The sequence below is a fragment of the Schistocerca serialis genome, chromosome 2 (assembly GCF_023864345.2).
Source record: "Schistocerca serialis cubense isolate TAMUIC-IGC-003099 chromosome 2, iqSchSeri2.2, whole genome shotgun sequence".
NCBI lineage: Eukaryota > Metazoa > Arthropoda > Insecta > Orthoptera > Acrididae > Schistocerca > Schistocerca serialis.
Genome location: NC_064639.1, coordinates 761006445 through 761027849, shown reverse-complemented (window position 1 = coordinate 761027849; position 21405 = coordinate 761006445). Strand labels below are relative to the sequence as shown.

The following is a 21405-nucleotide window of genomic DNA, read 5'->3' as shown; positions in this document are numbered from 1 at the left end:
TTCCTAGTGCACTGAAGTTGAAGCGAAGAGAATTCAAGAAAATAAGAATATTTCAGAGGTGATGTATATCTTACCTGTACTTGTTGTTGGTTTAAGAAACTGTCTAGTTCTTTCTGCAAACTGCTGTACTGTTGAGTTCTCTCTTTCCCTTCATCACGTAAACAACCCAACTGGTTAAGAAAGAGTTCCAGGACCCACATTACAATCATTGTGACTTGTGTTTTGTCTTGAGGCCTCAGGCCTTCCAATTTCTGCAACAAATATAGAAATAATATGATAAGTTGCAACAGGAATTGTGTAACTGCAACAGATATTGCTGGAATGCTCAAAAGGGTGACAACAGTTTTAAGAGAAAAATGGCTTAATTTTTCTACCAGACTCTATAAAAATTGCAAGTCAACCTTTAAAAAAATTACTTGTCAAAAGATTTTTAATCCATGATTTGGATAATATCAAGTGGCAAACATTGAGAAAAAAGGAACATACAATGCCAAAACTTTTTTAGTTCACAAGAATGAATGAAATCTTCTTTGAAACTTTTTCCTCATCTAAAGACATGACTAAAATAGAGTGCTGCTGTTAATAGATGAACGACAGTGAATAAGTACGAGTAAACTTGGAATAATATTTCCAGTATGTCACAGGTTGTATATTTTCTCTCTTTCTCTTTCATCCCTTTAATATAGAACAATTAATACTGTAATCACCACTGATTTCTTTCACATGGTCTACATCATGCTTTCCTAGCCACACACAACCATAAACCCCATGTCTCTTTTGGGTTAATTGTGATATCTTCGTGATCAGGTACAGGGCCAATCTATCCCTATACCCTCACAGCCTCAACACCTTCTGTCCCATACACTGTCAAACATAGAAAATGTTAAAGTAGGTATGCCTCAGGGATCTGTACTGGGCCCCTTCCTGTTTCTGATAATGATCAATGACCTCCCCTCATTTATTAGATCCACCACTGTATTGTATGCAGATGATACGACTTTTCTTCATAGCAGTAACAATCTTAATGATCTTAAAAACTGTGCTGAAAATACACTCACTCACGCAGCGTATTGGTTCAGAGCAAATGGTTTCCTGCTAAATGAAAATAAAACTCAGCAGATAATCTTCACTCTAAGAGACAAGCCACTAACTGATGGCCCTAGTTCTGTTAAATTCCTGGGAGTTTATTTAGACGAAAAGTTATCCTGGGGCCAACATGTAAACTATATTAGTAGTAAGCTATCTAGAGTAATTTATTTATTAAGACAACTCAGAAATTGTGTACCTGAAACATACATCAGATCATCTTATTTTACATTTTTCCAAAATATAATATCCTACGGCATTATCTTGTGGGGTAACTGTAGTCATATACATGACATCCTATTATTGCAGAAGAAAGCCATTAGGATAATTACAAATTCTTCACATAAGGCTCACTGCAAACCCTTATTTACTAAACAAAAAATTATGACAGTAATAAACCTCTATATATACAATGTCTTAATCTTTATGAAGAAGAACCTACAAGATGTGAAACGTAGAGAAAATGTACATTGTTACAACACAAAAAGCATCAAACATATATACACGCCTTACCACAGATTATCAAAATCAATAAATAGCTATGAAGCCACAGGGTACAAACTATTTAATAACCTGCCACATGCTATACAGGATCTTTCTGAACAAACATTCAAAGAAAGACTTCATGAATGGTTTATTGCCCACCTGTTCTATGATATCAATGAATTCTTCAACTGTAAAATGCGGTAATCCAACAGATGACCAACTGTACATTTATTGTAATATAAGCTAAATTATTTCAGTAGTCAATACCTTATCACACTGTATTATAAATTGTATCTTCATCTGACGTTGTCAATTGCTGTAATGGCCTAAAGACAATTAAATCTTTATTATTATTGTTATTATTATTATTACTTCACCTGGTCCTCCTCTGCCCAGTATGCCACTTTCATGGATGTTGATCACACCTCTCTGATAGAGCTCTGCAAACTCTGCACACATCATGCCCACTGTGAACAACTACTCCATATTCATTCATGTCATCTTTCCCACATTAAAAAGTCTCTCCCTTGCAGTCTGGCCATGCCTGGATGACATATCTGTACTGATGAGTTACACCTTCCCCAGTATGCTACAGGTCTTTCAAAGGTCTTTCCAGACATATTCTACCCTCAAAGCAGATCTCCTATCACATGTCCATACCTGACCCTAATCCTCCAACTGCTACTACAAACCAGCTACACGGAAGTACCTGCATCAAACTCCATGTCATCATGGGCTAAAACAACTTAACCACATCCATTGCCAAGGTTTTGAATATCAGTCACCATACTCGTTAATGAGCAACATCCTACCCACATACAACACTACACTCAAAGTGGTATTCTACCACTCACTGAAGAAATATCTGGATTCATCCTTATGCCACATCCACTCCCACTCTCTTGCCACATAAGTATACACCTGTGGAGACTCAAGAGCAAAAACTGTCCTATCCATACACCCAGTACACATTATTCCAGCCTTATCACAAGCATTTCCTACACTGTCAGAGGTAGGGGCATACCTGCTCTTCTTTAACTTCTGCATACCCCTTTATGTTGGCATGGTCACCAACCATCTGTCCACCAGTATGAATGGCCACTCCCAAACTGGGACCAAGAGTAGAGTTCACCATTATTGGCAGAACAGCGTGGTGAACACAACATACTTGGCTGCTACACAAATCCTGCAATCTGTCTCCCCCCCCCCCCCTTTCCACCCAAATCTAGATCTCTGAATTCCATAGTTAGGAACGGTCCCTACAACACATCCTTCAGTCCTGCATGCCTCCTAGCCTGAATTTCTAATAAGCTGTCTTACACCCATCGTCTAGGCCATTCCCATGCCCCTCTTCGCTCATTCTTTACTCACAATCTCCTGTCCACAGGCTCCTTCTTCTGCTGTTGTATCCCCCTTCCCTATCCACTTCTCCATTTCATATTGTGCCAGGTGCACCAGAGCAAGTACACCTGTGCCACATTTGTATCACGTCTCTTTGCTACTTCTCCCTCAGCAAATTAGTCACATGTCAACAGATTAAACAGAGCACAAAAGCCACATTGTCTCACTCATAATTGAAAACCTGATGTACTCTTATGGACTGCATAGTAAATACAGGTTTATCTTTTTTACCTCCATTAATTGGTCATTTCCTATGGTCAATATGCATATGAAGGAAGAAATTTCTGAAAAGTGTGTGTGCGCCACCCACCCACTTTCACCCTTACTTATTCATGTCATACTTTAGAAGTTTCCAACCTATCAGCTGCAGCAAATACTTCAGTGACAAGATTGTTATCACCACACACACAGTAACAAAAAATAAGTGCTATATGTTCTCATTGCTCTCAAAATGAAGGGAAAAAGTGGCACAATTATGTTATCGAGTGATGCATCATGTAGTACACATCATCTTTTGACTGTGCATCTCTGTTTCACTCACCTTCATAAATTCAAACCTCTCTACAACCCTACACATACGTAAAATAGGGATCTCACATTATACTCACAATTTGTCACTAAACACAATGACTGGCAAGTGAGAAATTAAATACTAGACTGACTGAACATAACATCTGAGGACTTGCAGGATGAACACTATGTTCGAAGCTGTGAGGTCACTGTGATGCACAAGTTTAGAAGAAAACACCAGTAGGAGGGTTGCCCAGAAAGTAATGCACCACATTTTTTTTCCTTCAACAATTCTTTATTGAACATAATGAGAATTACAAACACAAAAGAATGGTGTTTTATCTCCACATCCTATTTTTCCATGTAATCTCCATCCAATTATACGCCCTTCCTCCAGTGCAAAACAAGGGCATGTATGCCACTAACCCTTGTACTGGTGGCGGAGCCAGTGCTTCACTGTGTGAATCACCTCCTCGTCGTCCTCAAAATGTCTTCAACAAATGGCATCCTTTAATGGCCCAAACATCAGCTGCCTGCAACACGTCAGGTGTGACAGCCATGGATGGTCTCCCCGACCACTGCAAATTGTAGACCCCCACTGAACCGCCTTCTGATGACCTCACCCTCTGTTCCCAGCAACTAACTGTGCTTCAGGTGACAGCAGATGCTCCATAGACTTTGCACAAGCATTTGTGAATATTCCTCACAGTTTCTTGCTCTGCAGTGAGAAATTCAATGACAGCACTCTGCTTGTAACGTATATCACCTAGAGACGCCATTTTGTCCTGCAGCTACACTATCTGTTGGAAGTGACAGAAACTTGGTGTGCTCACTCAGAAGACTTCAAATAATACATACATAACATTTTGGTTTCGTAGCACTGTTTTCGACTGAGAAAAAAATTGTGGTGCATTACTTTCTGGGCAACACTCATATATATTTCTCTCATAGTAGTTTTCAATGAAAAATGCTGAAGGAAATTACTTTCACTATCTAAGTAGAGGTTATTGCTGGTGTTATTGACATATGATGTCAAAGTGACTGTTGGCAAATCACTTTTTTGTGACTTCTTGCCAGTCTGTAACGCATCCAAATGATCCTTGTGGTGCTGGTAAATAAAACCTCTTGTGGCTGCTGTTCTTTGAGAGCTATCAAACTGAAGCAACAGTATGAGAGCGAAGTAAAATTTCTAAAACAACATGTGTTTGGGAATGTTCAGCAGTAACTTATGTTCTTTGAGAGCTATCAAACTGAAGCAACAGTACGAGAGCGAAGTAAAATTTCTAAAACAACATGTGTTTGGGAATGTTCAGCAGTAACTTATGTCCCAGTGGATTCTGTTCCATTACCTAATTTCAGTTGTTACTTTCTCCCTATAAAGGAAGGTAATTCATAACTTCCTTCTCCCTTCTTAGAAATGGCACCAAGTGTAGCAATCATCTTGTGTCAGATTTTGTGAACACCATTCCATAACCAGACATTTTTTCCACTTCTGTACACTGTTGTATCATCACTCTTTTGAAGATGTAGTTCCCTTCTTGCAAGTCCTCTGGTACATCATTATGTCTAGTCCATCTTCCAAAGATAGGTTAAGTTACTGAAAAACAATCTCTCTTCACTGTCAGATATTTTCTTTAAGCTTTCTGATAAATATGGAATCATGAATTATTACTTTTCTTCGCTCTTTGGGTCTCCCCCTTCAACCATGGACCTTGCTCTTCGTGGGGAGGCTTGCGCACCTTAGTGATATAAGCAGCCGTACCATAGATGCAACCAAGACAGAGGAGTATCTGTTGAGAGGCCATACAAACATATGGTTCCTGAAGAAGGGCAGCAGCCTTTTCAGTAGTTGTAGGGGCAACAGTCTGGATGATTGACTGGTCTGGCCTTGCAACATCAACCAAAACGGCCTTGTTATGCTGGTACAGCGAACAGCTGAAAGCAATTTTTCTCAAGGGCATGCAGCTCTACTGCATGGTTAAATGATGATGGCATCCTCTTGTGTAAAATATTCCAGAGATAAAATAGTACCACATTCAGATTCTGGGTGGGGAGCGCTCAGGAGGATGTCATTAGCAGGAGAAACAAACCTGTCATTCTAAGGACCAGAGTGTGGAATGTCAGATCCTTTAATAGGGCAGGTAGGTTAGAAAATTTAAAAAGGGAAATGAATAAGTTACAGTTAGATATAGTGAGAATTAGTGAAGTTTGGTGGCAGGAGGAACAGGACTTCCAGTCATGTGAATACAGGGTTACATATACAAAATCAAATAGGGGTAGTGCAGGAGTAGGTTTAATAATGAATAAAAAATAAGAATGCAGATATGAACAACATAGAGAACGCATTATTGTAGCCAAGATAGACAAAAAGACCACACCGATCACAGTAGTACAAGTTTATATGCCTACTAGCTACACAGATGAGGAGGAGATTGAGAAACCATATGATGAGATAAAACAAGTTATGAGGCACATGGTCACGTTTATCTGATTGTGAAGTACGTTCTTCCAGTAAAACCATCAAACTTGAGTCTGGTATTTGTAGAAATATCTTAACAAATTTGCGTGATAGGTACAGCCACATTACACCTCATTTGCCACAGAAAGACAACTGCTCTTCAGAGAAGAATAATACATAATTAGGTTTCTTTACATCTGTCTCCATGACAGGACACATTTTATACTTTATCATTGTAGCAACTTAGGTTTCTTTACATTTGGCAAATCATGTGCAGACATTTGCTTTTTTGGTGAAGACTGGTGAGGTGGTATGTAATAATTATTATTGAACAACAGAGCGATGTGTCCACATGTGGAGAGAATAACAGGAGTGCACCATCACTGAGAGAATCATATGTGAAACAGAAATCTACATTTAGAATTGCAGTGGTTCAAGATGACCATCTCAGCAACACAAAAGGTACAGTTTGCAGCATCACACCACAGTACACCAATCAACAGTCACAGTAACAAACGCAAGTATGACAATAACGCCAATTTTATTTAGTTTGAAATTACTGCTGTAGGTGAAACTTTTGAATTATTTGCTTGTGAAAAATTTTGTATGGAAGAAGTTAGTTAGACCTGTGTTTTGTACCTTTTGACTTTCAAGTGAAAAAACATCATCACAAATGGGGCAAATATCAGTTTCTTGGATATCAGTTTGATAAAGAAGGAGAACATGATAGGGTAGGATTCAAAGATTTACACTCCGAGGACATAATTATAGTAACAATGAAGGCAATAAAACTATCTTAGGAGGAAACTGCACAATAATTTTAAAAAAGTCAGAAAGAAATCTTGAAGGAATTAGGAAGCAATTAAATCTGCCTTTAAGGAGGCTCCAGAGGAAATAGTGAACATGTCTGAACAGAGACAAAAAGAGGAACACACAGATGGTGTATTGAAATGCAAAATGCACCAACTACTCTTAAAGAACTTCCATTACCTACATAGTCACAATCAGAAAAGCTACTTTCAACATTGACTTGTTAACTGAAACACCTAGTTTTGAACTTAACACATCAAGCAGATTGCCAACTACAGCAATCTCAGACAATAACAAAACTAGTACATGGTCAGATGGTCACAGTACTGAACCACATGCTAACATTTTCAGTATGGATTCAGATGTGCTGTCAAAGTATAAGGGTTTGTTACATCATGAGAAGGAACTTGAAGATATGTTGTCTGGAAAATAAGAAGAAGAAAGTTTGTTGTACACAGAATTTGACAATATGTTTTTGGAAAAGTTCTTCAGTATAAGCATGAAAGAAGCGAGTTTAAATTCTGATCCTTACTAGTAGGAGACATGACGAAATGTATTGAGAAATTTTGTGAAAGGAATTAAGAAGAAATCGGTGTTTTGAAGTATGGTATAAAAAAATCGAATTGTATGCAGGGTGATGCAGTGGCTAAAGTTTGTGGTCTTCTGCCTACATCAGTAATCGTAACTGTAGAGCTGGCACTACATTGATTAGCACAAATTACAAGAGAGAAGAAATAATGGGAGTCAAGACGAAAAGCAAGGAAAAAAACGAGAGAAGATATGAATACGCATGAGATAATTACGGCCTGTTGACTCACAGACAGAAACAGGAAGAGGTGGAATGACACAGTATTAGCTAACGTCAACTGAGAGTGTATGGAAAGGCACTAAGGAGAATAGGCAGAAATGAAATGGCATATTGTCTTATATCAACGTTCATAAGGACATAAATATTATGCAGTGGAAGAGGAAATGGATGGAGAAAGTGAGGAGATTGACATTGGTGCATTAGTGTATGTTGTAGACCTACAAAAAGAAAGACTGGTACTCACAAATAAATGAACTGTCAAATATTCATCAACAGTGATTTATTTAGTAATTCTGTATTCTTTGTTTTAAAATACTTTAAATGAGTTATGCTAGCAATGATGTAGGCTGTCATTATAATGAACAGGGATATTTTACTTCTTTTGGCCTTTTGTGATTCCAACACTGTAGGAGTGTTACACGCTACGCACATTTTGGTTTTGTTGTCATGCATATAGATTCTCAGCGCTACTTGTTCACATGCTGACTGCATGAGTGGCCAAGAAAGGGAGTCCAGGACCAGTGTCCAGCACCACCCTGCCCCTGCTGCTTCCACTGAGACTCAACGGCACAGTAGAACTGTGCATTTATCTCCTTCACTTTCTGCTGTCCAACCTCACAGCCACCCGCTACTGACCTGCCTTCTGCATAGCCAGTGACTAAGACAATACCCATGCTGCCTGTTGCTATGACGTGAGAATTGGCGACCTTCAACTGTGCTGCCGATTACTGTGCAACAATTGACAATTGCCACACTTGCCTGGTGCCTCAGTAGGAATAGAAATCTCAAAATTAGCTGCTACAGCAACTTGTCACTGAGTGTGAACATTGCTCGAAGTGTTGTGCCAAAAAGTAATATGTCAATTATGTAAGTGTTTGCAAGAGTTTGTTTCAGCTAACTAATCATTACCTTGAATTTCTTTATGTTAAATATGCATTTTCAAATTTAAAAACCAGATTCTTTGCCTGTCTTACATTACCTACATAAATGCTGTGATAGTCAATATACTTGATTTTTATGGCAAGTTTTTCAAAATTATTTGATTACCATTTGTGTAATGACATAGCATTTGATGCACTGTTGTAAGACACTGTACCACATTAGGTAACTAATTAGGTTCCAGTTTATTATTATAGTTTGGATTTTATTAATTTCTTCTATGTACTGAGAAGCAGTTATACATATAACAACATCCGTTTTACATACTCTGATCACTGTTTGTAACTAAAGAACAGTTGAGGTAGCATAATTGCTTGACTTATGGAAGTACGGCTGAAAGTCACACATTATTACAGTTAAAGAAGTTTTTTCAGTGATGTTGAGCTAGAGAAAAGAAAAGTATACAAAATTTTAAATTGTTTGAGAACTGATGAAATCATAATTGCACTGTCTTTTGCATAATCTTTGCATGTAATGTCTACAGATCTTGGTGAATGTGCCTTTATCATAGTAACATATGATCCTGTTTAATGGGAAAAACTAATTATTGGCATGAGTTGTATGCCACAGAACATTAATTGACGTACAAAGGAATTCTGATATACAAGATGGAATCCAAAATTTTCGGGACTGGTGCTGCCATCTGGAAAGTAGGAGCAGTAGATCTTTGCACCACTAGGTGGCGAGAGCTGCATATCTGATGAGTCGGTGTGCAGAGTGGTTTACAGCTAGGAGGACGTGTTGTGTGTCCACAGTGATTTCTGTAATACTCTATGTTTGGTGTGTGGCGATTTTATGATGGATCCGTGAGCAGATCAGCGCGTGTGTATCAAATTCTGTGCGAATCTTGGGAAAAGTGCTACAGAGACCCTTGCAATTATTCAACAAGTGTTTGGGGGACAGAGCATGACCCATATGTGTGTGTGTGTGAGTGGAAGAGCCTGGGCTCTCCAAGATCCAAAAAAGCAAGACAGGTGAAGAGCATAATCATCGTTTTCTTTGACATCAAGGGAATTGTGCACAAAGAATTCGTCCTACCCAACCAAACAGTGAAAACATGTGGTGATGATGGCCCAAACATTGGCATCAAGGGAACTGGCTGCTGCATCATGACAACACACCCTGTCACACATCCGTGCTCACCAGGACCTTTTTGGCAAAAAGCAACATGACGGTTGTACCCCACCCACTGTACATGCCAGATTTGGCACCTTGCGACTTTGCGCTATTCCCAAAACTGAAACTCAAGTTGAAAGGCTGTCGGTTCAACACTCTAGAGAGGATTGGAGAAGCATTGCTGGCGGTGATAAACACCCTCCAAGAACAGGACTTCCAGAAAACGTTTTACCAGTGGCAGAAGTGCTGGGACCGGTGTGTACTTGATGGGAACTACTTTGAGGGTGATGGTGACCATTAGTCCAAAGGTAAGGTTTTCAACAAATGGCAGCACCAGTCCCGAAAATTTTGAATAGCACCTCATATTATCCCCCCCTCTCCTTTTGCCGTCATCCAGTTTCATTTCTATGAGCGTTGACTGCCCACTTGTCACATACATTAACCAAAATATAAGCAACTGTAAATTTTTGATATAAGGTTAAGGCAGTGTGAGGTGTGGCTGATATTTTTAATGTATTATAGTATAATAATAGAGGAATGAGCCATTATTGGGTTACTTGCAACATCTGGTTATTTGTTTTCACGGCGATCTTGCTGCGGGGCCAAAATTTCTGTAGGATTTCTATTTCTTTTTGGGTTTCCAAAAACCTTTTTTCTCACTTTTTTGAAAAGATCTTATTGGTGGTGAGGGGGGAGGGGGGGGGGGGGGGGAAGGGGCGGGCGAGGATGTGAGGAGTACTGCTACCTCTGATATCATAACATACTTATATTGTATTCCTTACTTATCGCTGTCTTCTGGAATTTTCGAAGCTGAGCAGGGCTTTTCCCTGGACAGAGTATTGCTTTGCTGAATAATGTCAACAATGCCCCAGCAGTAGTGACTATGCATTGTCTTGGTGTGTGTGACAGATTCACTGTTAGCCTTCATCACGGAGCAGTCATGTGCAGCCGCGTCACAGATAAACAGTACGGGAAATTTGCTATAAAGTATAAATGAGAGTTGCAACTGTTATGTTGGTCTGTACACAAAAAGTGTTTGAGAAACACTGTTGTTTCGCAGAAATGTGCATGAGATTTATGGTTGAAACAGTATTGTGCTTTTTAATCAGTAACTTTTGTGGAATGTAAATGAAAAGGCTTCCATGATCAGTGATTATCTGTTTAATTAATGTGGAAATGCTATGTAGCAATAGTTACTGCAGAGTGATTGTGAAACAAGCTTAAAAGTTAACACACGACTGGATAAGTTTAGGCATTTTAGGGAAGTGTTTAACATGCCAAAAGGGCAATAAAACAAAAAATTGACTTGTACTGTTATTATATTTCAAAGTGACATTTTCCATTTTTAATCTAAACAACTTTAATATTCAAAAGGTGCAAGAGGCGTGTACATATTAGGCACAAGGTGAGGTTTGTTTCCTAACAAACTGCATTCTCTCAGTAAAGCCATCGAACTTCAGTCCGACAGCTGCAAAAATATATTAACAAATGAGAGTGAAAGATCTGGCCATATTACACTTGGCTTACTGTGAAAATACAACTGCTTTCAGTGAAGAATAGTAATTAGGTTTCTTTATACCTGTCTCCATGACAGGACACACATGTTAGCACAGTAGCAATTTAGGTTTCTTTAGAAATTCTCACTCTGAAATAAAGTGTAACAGAAATTCATTGCTCATACCAATTAGCAGCAGAGAGAAAAAATGTGTCTCAAAACAACCTTAATCTCTATTACCAACATAATTTCTGATGTTATCATTTATCTTATCAGTATCAGTGCCACAGAGTTTAAAATAAAGTCTCAGTAAAGTTTAGCTGAACAAAAAAAGAGGTACTGAAATGTGGAAGTTGGATACTGACTCGTGGGGCATACTCTCATATGCAAGTTGATAAATTATTGGCTGCAGCAGGCAGATATTTGAATTCAAATACTACAGAGTTTCAGATACTTGAAAGGAGCTAGCTGGCTGTAAGCAACAATGAAATGAAGTTTACCTTCTTGAGAAATGTGTTCAATGCTTCAATTTGCCAAGCTTGTAGAAATTTCAGAGCAATTTCTTCAAATGAAGAATGTGTTTCTGCATAACGGATAGCACTCTTCTCATATCTGAAAAATAGCAGATTTCAACATGTATATGTCAAGACCAAGTTCATATGTACAATATAAAAATCATGGTAATGCTATCATGTCACTTTCCCAAATTTTAAAAAAAGTAGTAACAAAACAAAGAACACACTGGTTGTCTTCCGTCGGTTCTAATCATAAACAGAACAAATTAACTCACAACTTCAATGTGTGAATCCATTTTCCCCTTAACCAAACAATGGAAAATACAGGAGGGTATGTAACCATATTATGAAATGGATAGTTGCTATGCACCATACAGCGGAGATGCTGAGTTGCAGATAGGCACAACAAAAAGACTGTCACAAAATAAGCTTGTTGACAAAGGCCTTGTTGGCTGAAAGCTTATTTTGTGACAGTCTTTTTGTTGTGCCTATCTGCATCTCTGCTCTATGGTGAGTAGTAACCAACCTTTTTCATAACATTTTCCCCTTAAATTGTATGTATGTGTGTGTGTGTGTGTGTGTGTGTGTGTGTGTGTGTGTGTGTGTGTGTGTGTTTGTGTGTGTTTGTTTTAGTCTGTCAATGGTCATTCCTATTAACAGTATCTGTACATTTCAAATTTTGTGTAGTGTAAAACTGATGGGTGACAAAAGTGGAATGTATATTAAGAGATAAACTGTCTGGCAAAAAAAAGTGAAGCACCCACAAGGAGAAGAGGAAATGAATTGAAGACTCACAGGTTGAGAAGGAATGTGATGATGTTTCAGTGATTACAGAACTGAGTCAGATTTACAAGGAACTTAGTAGTATGAGCCCACTTGTCAACATTACGTTGCATCCCCTCTGGTCTGGATGTATGCTATGATTCATTTGGGAAAGGTGTCATAAAGCTGCTGTATTCTCTTCTGAGAAAAGCTGGCCCACATATGTTGTAACTGGTCCTCGATATCCTGGGTACTGACACAAGGACAGAGTTGACATGTGACCTAATTTCACAAATGTTCTATCAAGGATGGATCTGGGGATCTTGTTGGTATCATCCGGACAGTACAAGAGGCATGTGCCACATGTTGACGAGCATCGGTCTGTCAAAAAATGGCACCAAGATACTGTCAGATGAGAGGCAACACAAGAGGATGCTGAATGTTTGTGACAAACCAGTGTGCTATCAGGGTTCTCTCAATCACTACCAGCCATAAACTGAAGTCATACCCAATGGCTCCTCACACAATGATGCCAAAAGTAACACTGCTGAGCCCCTCCAAAACATTGGAAGAATGGAATTTCTCCCCAGGTAGCCACCACACTAGCTGATGATGTTCATTTGGGTTAGTGCAGCAATCCAATTCATCGGCGAGCACAATGCGACGTCATTCGTCAGCAGTCCCCACCAAACACAGCCGTTTCTTGTGTTGTTAATGGCAGCCTATGCATGGAACAGTAATTCCCTGATCCAGGTGCTCCTAGTCTCTGACTACTGGAGCGAGACTACCCAGAATGTTGCGGAGGGCCCATTACTTGTTCTCACATGGCAGGCACAGATGTGAAGGGGCTATGATGTGCTTGATGCACAAAACAGCAATCCTCTCTTGTGGTCAGATGTGGTCAACTGAACCCTGATGATCAGTATACCTGCCCTCATATTCCCATACAGTCCAACATCAGGCCACCATCACATGCAGATGTCCCACTGTTCTGCCGTATGAAATTACATTTGCCGGCACAATGATGAGTTCTTTGGTTTGCTCTGGGAGGAGATTGAGAGGAACTATAACACATAAATTATTAGTTCACTTTATTGCAACATAGGTATGAAGATTTACTTAACATTGTACAATCCAGTTCCACAGGAAAGTTCTGAATATTTACAACTGTTTCTGAATATTAAAAGTAGCACATGATATAGACAATTTTGCAAGAATAACTAACATAGTGTCCATATCAATTTCTGTCTATGACATTTAACGCACTGGTGGCATACTTAAGATGAAGTTGTAGTCTTGATCGTTGGCTACAAACTGGAATGAGTGTTCCTTTGCTCAGCCATTGCAATCGTGTAGCATAGCTCTAGGAGATATGGCTACATTACAGTTTCTCACTCATTGGTGCGGCATGCAGCAAATGTAGAGTCTGTGCACAATATAGTGGCCAAACCGCAGTGACCAATTTTCACACAAAGCACTGGGGGAGTTCATTTGTTTGTTCAGAAGGGGAGGCCAATATTGATTGCTCACTTTTGGCAGTCAGCTGTGTCCTGTGATGACACAATTGGCTCTGCAATCTTTCTCAAATGATTTTACAGAAACTATTTGGTACAAAAATTTCATTTTTGTGTTACTTTTCATGTTACATGTCAGCTTCATGATGACATGTCCCTCATTTCATTAATGGTCATTGTTTTTGTGATATCTGCTTTCAAGTAAGGCACCATGTAAAATTTAAAAAGTTTGCAATGAAAATTAGAGGTCGCTATGATCTTCCATTTGGTGCACATCACATAATAAGTTGCTGTGTACAAAATTTAGGTAATTGAATTTTTCTTTAGACTTGGATGGAGATCTCGATCTGTCACCAATCTTGAGAAAATTGATCTGATGTAGCACACTCATTTGCAGTGCACTTGCCAGCCATAAAGCCAAAATGAAATATCCACAACATTTCTCATATTTCATAAATAGTTTGAGATATCCAACTGAGATTTTGGCAAATGATAGCATGCAAAGTGGAGAGTATTTTTCCACATGGTTATTATGCAAAACTTCGTTATCTACCATGCTGTTCCACTAGCTACACACTTTTTCAAGGGCCACAGAAATGCTGTGAGTTTTGGAGCAGCATGAGTGAAGACATTACACTTTTATTTTTGAACGTGCTTTTTCATAAGCTATTGGCCCTCCTTTTCTTCAGTTTCTCACTTAAGAAACTTAATAAACCACAGTTTAAGAATTCTCTCATGACTGCACATTAGTGAGATGACTTTTTCTAACACTGCTGTGTTTTAGCAAAAAAAAAGCAAATTTTAACATGAGAACAAGATAAATGAAGGTTTTATTACCCAAAATCACTCATAACATTTCTCTGAAAGTTACATATGGTTAACAAGTAAGGTGAAAATAAATTACTGCTTTTATTGCATTTTCAGCAGAATTCTTTCTAGATACTAACCAAAGCAGAGGTAACAGGAGATCTTTTCGAATGGTAACCGTGCAAGTGTGGGCGTGGAGGGGCTGCACTTAATATTACTAAAAATGTGAGTGCAAGCTTCAGTTTAGGGCACCACTTCTCCTCCAGTGCTCGGCATTTCCCCTACAGCACCTGCCTTCAACCTCCAACACTACCACTCTCCCCATGAGTGCCCTCCCAGTCTTGTATCTACCGGACACATCATTCTATGTGGAATATACTCTTCCATGGTTTCAGTGCAAGGTGCTTACCTTGCTTTTGCACTTCGCTCTACAGACAACACCACAACCACAAATCTGGATATTGTACGATTCGACCAGCCCATGAAGGCCCAAAATGAGGCCCATTTCAAACTCTATCAAGTGCTGATAAAACCACTTCACATAAATAAGCAGCATCTTAATGTCTTTCAGAGAGCTCCCTCAATATCTGATACTATTAATACCCTACCACACCTGGTAACAGCACTATACAATAACACTAATACAGTCTGGTAGCTGTTCTTCCTGTCATAGAGAATTGCAACTCTAATAATTTGCATACCTGCTGATGATGTGTAAATGTTTACATACCTACTGATGGTGTGAATGTGTGCGAAGCTACACTGGTATCTGACCATGTTTTCTAGGTACTTCACTTTCTTTTCAGGTATTATATTATATTAATTGTATTAAAGAAAAAAATCAACAAAAAACTATTAAATTGTGGGACCAAATTGTTGTTCAGTACTTACCTTCAGGGGATGAATTGTATAGTATTGCCAACACATCCACCTCTCTTAGACGCCCCCCTCACACACACACACACACACACACACACACACACACACACACACACACACACACACACAGCCAGTCACTGTTGACTCCAGGTGCTGAGGCTCAACTACGGTGAGTAGTAATCTCAGATGGATTGAGTAGTGGCACTACAGAATAGGTGTGAGACAGAGAGGGAGACACAGCAGGGTATGGACAGAGAAAGATGCTGTAAGCTGCATGTGGCAGTGCGTAGGGATGTGACAGGGACAATACAGGGGGCTGCCGGCGGCAGCATCGGGAGGCTGTAGTGGATGGAAGTGAAAGGGTAATAGTGGAGAAAGGGTAATAGTGCAGGTGCACTGGAGAGGGGGAGGGGGGGGAGGAGGGGTCCGAGGCACGTGTAAGACTGGATTGGCAACAGGGAAGGGGATAGAAGCAGGTGGAGGGCAAGGACTAGAGAAGGTTGAGGCTAGGGAGGTTATGGAAACAAAGGATATCTTGCAGGGAGAGTTCCTACCTGAGCAATTTAGAGAAATTGGTGTTCGTGGGAAGAATCTAGATGGCACAGGCCATAACACAGTCATTGAAGTAGAGCATACCGAGTTGGGTGGCACACTCAGCAATTGAGTGGTCCAGCTGTCTACTGCCCACAGCTTGGCAGAGGTCAGACAGCATATAAGTGCCACACAGAATGCTCCACAGTGATTGCAGCTGAGTTGATAGACCTCGCTGCTGCTTTCACAGTTGGCCCTGCTGTAGATGGGGTAGGACATACCTGTGAGAGGACTGAAATAGTGTGTGTGTGTGTGTGTGTGTGTGTGTGTGTGTGTGTGTGAGAGAGAGAGAGAGAGAGAGAGAGAGAGAGAGAGAGAGAGAGAGAGAGAGATATCAGTGCCCTTACACACATTAAAAGAAACGAATGTGGATAAAATTACGAGTATGCTATCGTACATGCTAAGAAAGAAGAGAAAGAGTAAAAGGTACTATACAGGAGATTATAACACAAGTAAAACAGAGGAGCTAAAATAAAGGCACAGGGAAATGTCAAATGTCACTTACAAAAAACATGGGTGAGACAGTCACTCTGTTAACACATTAAATCCATCTCCCTAAAATCTCGGTAAAAATGTTGAACAATTGACAAAACTTTAAAACTCTGACCACACTCATCTAAATGTTGTCTTAAATAGAGGGCAGACCCATTGGCAAACCTGCTGTGACCCACTGATCACAAAGTAAACACAGACCAGTAACATGTGGCACACCATTATCTGTAGGCTTTGTAGCCATGCTTTGGTGCCCTTAAGCCACAATTTTAATAAAAAATAAACTTTAATTAGTTTAGCCATAGTATTAAGTATTAGTTATAAAAAAGGAATACAATATAATTCTAAGAGAGTAAAGCAGTAAGAATTCTCTAGATTAGAATTCATTTGCTTGTATAAAGTAATAGGGACAATAGTGTCTCACTCTCACTATGTTTAGATCTGTTCTGTAAGAATCTTTTCCATTACCACTAATCACTTTGACATGATGTGTAATTGTAAACTGGAAGTTGAAACAATATATCAGTATTGCTAAAATAATGTTTTACCCTATTTATTCCAAAAAATGGATTCGCCGTGTGGTCAGCATCGATTCCAAAGATGAGTCTTTCCCATGTGTGACAAATCAGTTAAAGAAATAGAAAGTCTTATTTTTCGGGATAGTTAAAGAGACTGAAATTATTAACAGACAAAGAATATAGATTATGAACAGCATTGCAATGATAATACTTGATATTCATTTCCTGAAATTTTAACATAGTGAACATGACACTAAGTGATAGACCATTGTTCAATAATCGGCGAATATTAACTATTAGCCTAGCATCTCTGGTTGCTGTAGAAAGCAAGCATTGAAATCATTTTTGTTATGAAAAAGTATTTTTAAAATATAACCAAAATTTATCCAGTTTGCTACACCCAAAACTATAAAACCAGATAATGAAAGACATTTTTTATCTGTGATTGATTTCTATCAGAGAAGTAAATCAACAATGTTTAGTACATGAAAAAGTAAACTGTATTTAACCTGAATCCTGGATAACTTTGTCTTCTTCCATGTCCCTGAGATACACTGATGTATGGTTCAAATGGCTCTGAGCACTATAGGACTTAACTTCTGACGTCATCAGTCCCCTAGAACTTAGAACTACTTAAACCTAACTAACCTAACGAGATCACACACATCCATGCCCGAGGCAGGATTCGAACCTGTGACCGCGGTTCCAGACTGTAGTGCCTAGAACAGCTAGACCACCCCAGCCAGCACACTGATGTATGCTTCATCACAAAATCGACTGCTAGAACTTAACACGAAAGAAGCCTAGTAAGCACATCAAGCTTTTAAAATCACCATAAACAAAAAATTAGCCAAAAGAACACCAGATTAAATAGTCACAAGCACCACACATTGGAGGGTCCTCTCGCTGGACCAAGAAGTTGTGTGTCATAGGGATGTGGACTATGTGAAGACAAGTAAGAAGGACTTCATCCCCTTGATGTGGCTGGAAGGAGGTACACCATGTCTGCACTGTAGGCTTTACTACACGAGCTTATTATCTGTCATCTCACTAATGAATCACTCTGGATCTCAACAGCGAGGCTATAGTATGCTGAGGTATGGCACACTGAAATAACTTCGGATCAAGACATGCATGCAACCTTGGCTGCTTGCTCGTCCCTTTTGTTCCCTAGAATAACCTTGTGCCCTGGTACCCAGCAGAAAGACACCGCCTTCCCCAGATGTTGTAGTTGCAGGAGGGCATCCTGGATATTCTGGACTACCATATCTGCTGGGTACAAAAGTTGTAGAGAGTGAAGGGCACTCAGAGAATCAGAACATGAGGGCACAATTTGAGAAAATGAAGAGTGGATAAGACAGAAGGTGGATAAGACAGATCTTGTACTTGGGTCTCCCAAAGTGGTATAACCCATGTACCAAGAGTTTGGGAGTATGTGTGGCAAAAGGCTGGACTAGTATATTTTGTAACTTTGGTGCTCAGCAAATTCCCCCCCCCCCCCTTCCCCTCCCCCATACTCACCGTCGTGAAAGGTGAGGAAGTTTATGGGAAGGATGTTCATCATTTAATGACACGATGAAAGGTAGTCAAAGAATTGGCAAAGGATGTGGTTAAGTCGTTACGGCTAGAGGTGACATTGGGGAATGAAGAAGTGCAAAGGTTCAGCCATTTCATTGGGCTGGTTGGATAATTAAGGTCACATGGTAATATGACACAGGAGATGCGTTTTCAGTTTTACACTATGAAAATAGTGCCTGAATGTCAAGCCTTAGTAAGATCTTCAGTATAGTGAGCAAGGGATTGTTCGTCATTGTACATGTGACATCCATGGGAGGATAGATTGTATGGAAGAGACTTTTTAGCTTGGAAAGGATGACAGCTATAAAAGTGAGGTACTGTTGATGGTTGGTGGAGCTGATACAGTCAGAGGTTTTTATGGAGCCATCAGAGATGTGAAGCTCAACATCCTGGAAGGTGGCACACTGAGCTGAGTGACCGATGGTGATGTGGCTGGGAGAGAAAGTGTTGAGGCCATGGAGATTTGAGAACAGAGTGTTTTCCGCATGGTTATAGACCATAAAGACAAATATGAATGAAATTGAAACACACACATGGTTACAAAGGTTATCTCTAGATGGCCCATAAACTAAATGGCAAACAAGGGTGCCATGTGAGTGCACATGATTGTACAACAGTTTTCTTGTACATCTTCCCCGGATAAAGAAGTACTTATCGGTAAGAATATTATTAGTCAGTTATGTAAGTAATGACATGGTGGGATTGGGGTCATCATAACACTGAAAAAAATGGTGCTCAGTGATGGGAAGGCCAGGAACATAGAGGATGATACTGTGTAGGGAGGTTGTCTCAACAATAACAAGTGTAGATCAAGATGATAATGGGATGGGAATGGTTGAATGGTGATGAATGAATTGGATCACATTCTTGAATAATAGGTAGGTAGGTTGAGGATTGTGGTTGGAAGTGTTGTTCAAGATGAGCCAAGATTCCCTACATTGAAGCACAGTAACGAGGTACAATGATGTGGTTTACGGATCTTAGGTAGCATGTAGAAGATGGGTGAGAAGATAGGAATGGAAGAGACTTATTTGAGTCTAGAGGTTTCGGGTTAAGTGCATTTCTCAGACAGGATCACTATCCCCCAAGGCTTGCAGGTGGAAGAGTTTCACAGTTAGCATATATCTGCCACTGAACAGGAGAGGTTAAATAATATACTTTTCCTGTTTACTTCTCCTGGTGAGTGGCACACAAGATCCGGTCAATTTTCTTCTTTGCTGCCAAGGTACTTGGATACAAGGGCATTTTAATAAAAGTTAATTGGCAGTACAGTTTCAAACAACTTCGAGTTCCTAACAGCTTCTTCCCTTTGTTACTGTAAATCTAGAATCACTGCCAATCCCTGAATGTTCAGCTTCATGTTGGGATTTACAGAACACTATTCTGAATTGATGGAACAACAAATGAATATGTTAAGTAATGTGTACTTCCAAAATTTCCACATCCCAGTCCAAGTGTCTTTTGTGAAGAAATTATTTAGCCACTTAATAACTCTCTTTACTTCACCAAAAGAAATGTCAGAACAAAAGCAGAAATGTAACAACCACTGTACCAGAATAATTTGTGTTGATATATGTAAAAATCCACAACCAAAGGAGCTTTCAAAAAGGTACTTACTCTTTTTTATTGAAGTACATTTCAGCTTCCTTTACAAGTACTTGGTCCAAATGTGCTGGGTTGTCTCTACAATATTGCTTTGCCAATTCAAACTCCCCTTTCTTCGCAAATATCTTTAAAAAAAAGAACAAAAAGTTTATTTCTTTCTGTGAGGAAACAAGTAAAATTTAATTTACAAAAAGGACATTAGAACACTGTAGAACAATTTGGTATGGGAGAGAAGAGATCTATTTCTGAGATTTATATTTTGAATCTAGTTATTAAATATGCATTACAATGCTTGTGAAAGGAAGATAAAAACAAAAGCACACAAAAAAGAATAACTCTTTTTAAACCATACTGCATTTTCTATTACATGCTCTGTATGTTGGAAACTTACTTCCAAGTATTTAAACAATTTTATCCAAAATGTTATATAAAATGTATGAGTTCACACAGTCCCTAATAATTCAAAATCTTTAATTATCTAGTAGCATGAAAAGCGTTAACTGCTTTGATTCACATGTTCAATTTCATTAATTTTTTTTCGAATTGTGCAAAAATTTATGTACAGATTATTCTCTTTCGTTTATAGGACAAATCAGATGGAAATTTGGTTCAGCATGGTGTATCCCACTTCTGAGTTTACAACACTTAATTTTCTCAAATTATAACTCTCAAGTGCAGTGTATCACATTCAACAGATTATCCTATCTGCAGTGGTGGAAAATAGTTAAGGCAGAATCCAGAATTCGATAAATGTTAAAATCATTACACAAATAACACAAGTTCATTTACAAAAGAGGAAGGTTACATCTACATGCATATACATACTCTGCAAGGCACTATACAGCGCATGGCAGAGGGTACCATGCACCACTGCCAGTCATTCCTTTTTCCCGTTCCACTTGCAATTGGACCAAGGAAAACAGAAGTGTGTATATATTTCCATATGAGCTCTGATTTCTCTTATCTTGTCTTCAAGATCCTTCACAAGATTTATGTTGGTGGTGGTAAGATTGTTCTGCAACCTGTTTAAAATGC

At 39.1% G+C, this 21405-nt stretch overlaps 1 protein-coding gene across 2 annotated transcripts in view; it reads right to left on the bottom strand.

Annotated features, from left to right (window-relative positions):
• Positions 1-21405, bottom strand: part of LOC126457972 (vacuolar protein sorting-associated protein 18 homolog) — a 260426-nt gene that overhangs the window by 180199 nt on the left and 58822 nt on the right. For both annotated transcript variants that reach the window (XM_050094731.1, XM_050094732.1), the window contains 3 exons: positions 20383-20495; positions 11610-11721; positions 75-251 (listed from right to left, as the gene is read on the bottom strand). In XM_050094731.1, the coding sequence (XP_049950688.1) occupies positions 75-251; positions 11610-11721; positions 20383-20495 (402 nt within the window). The remainder of the gene's footprint in view (positions 1-74; positions 252-11609; positions 11722-20382; positions 20496-21405) is intronic.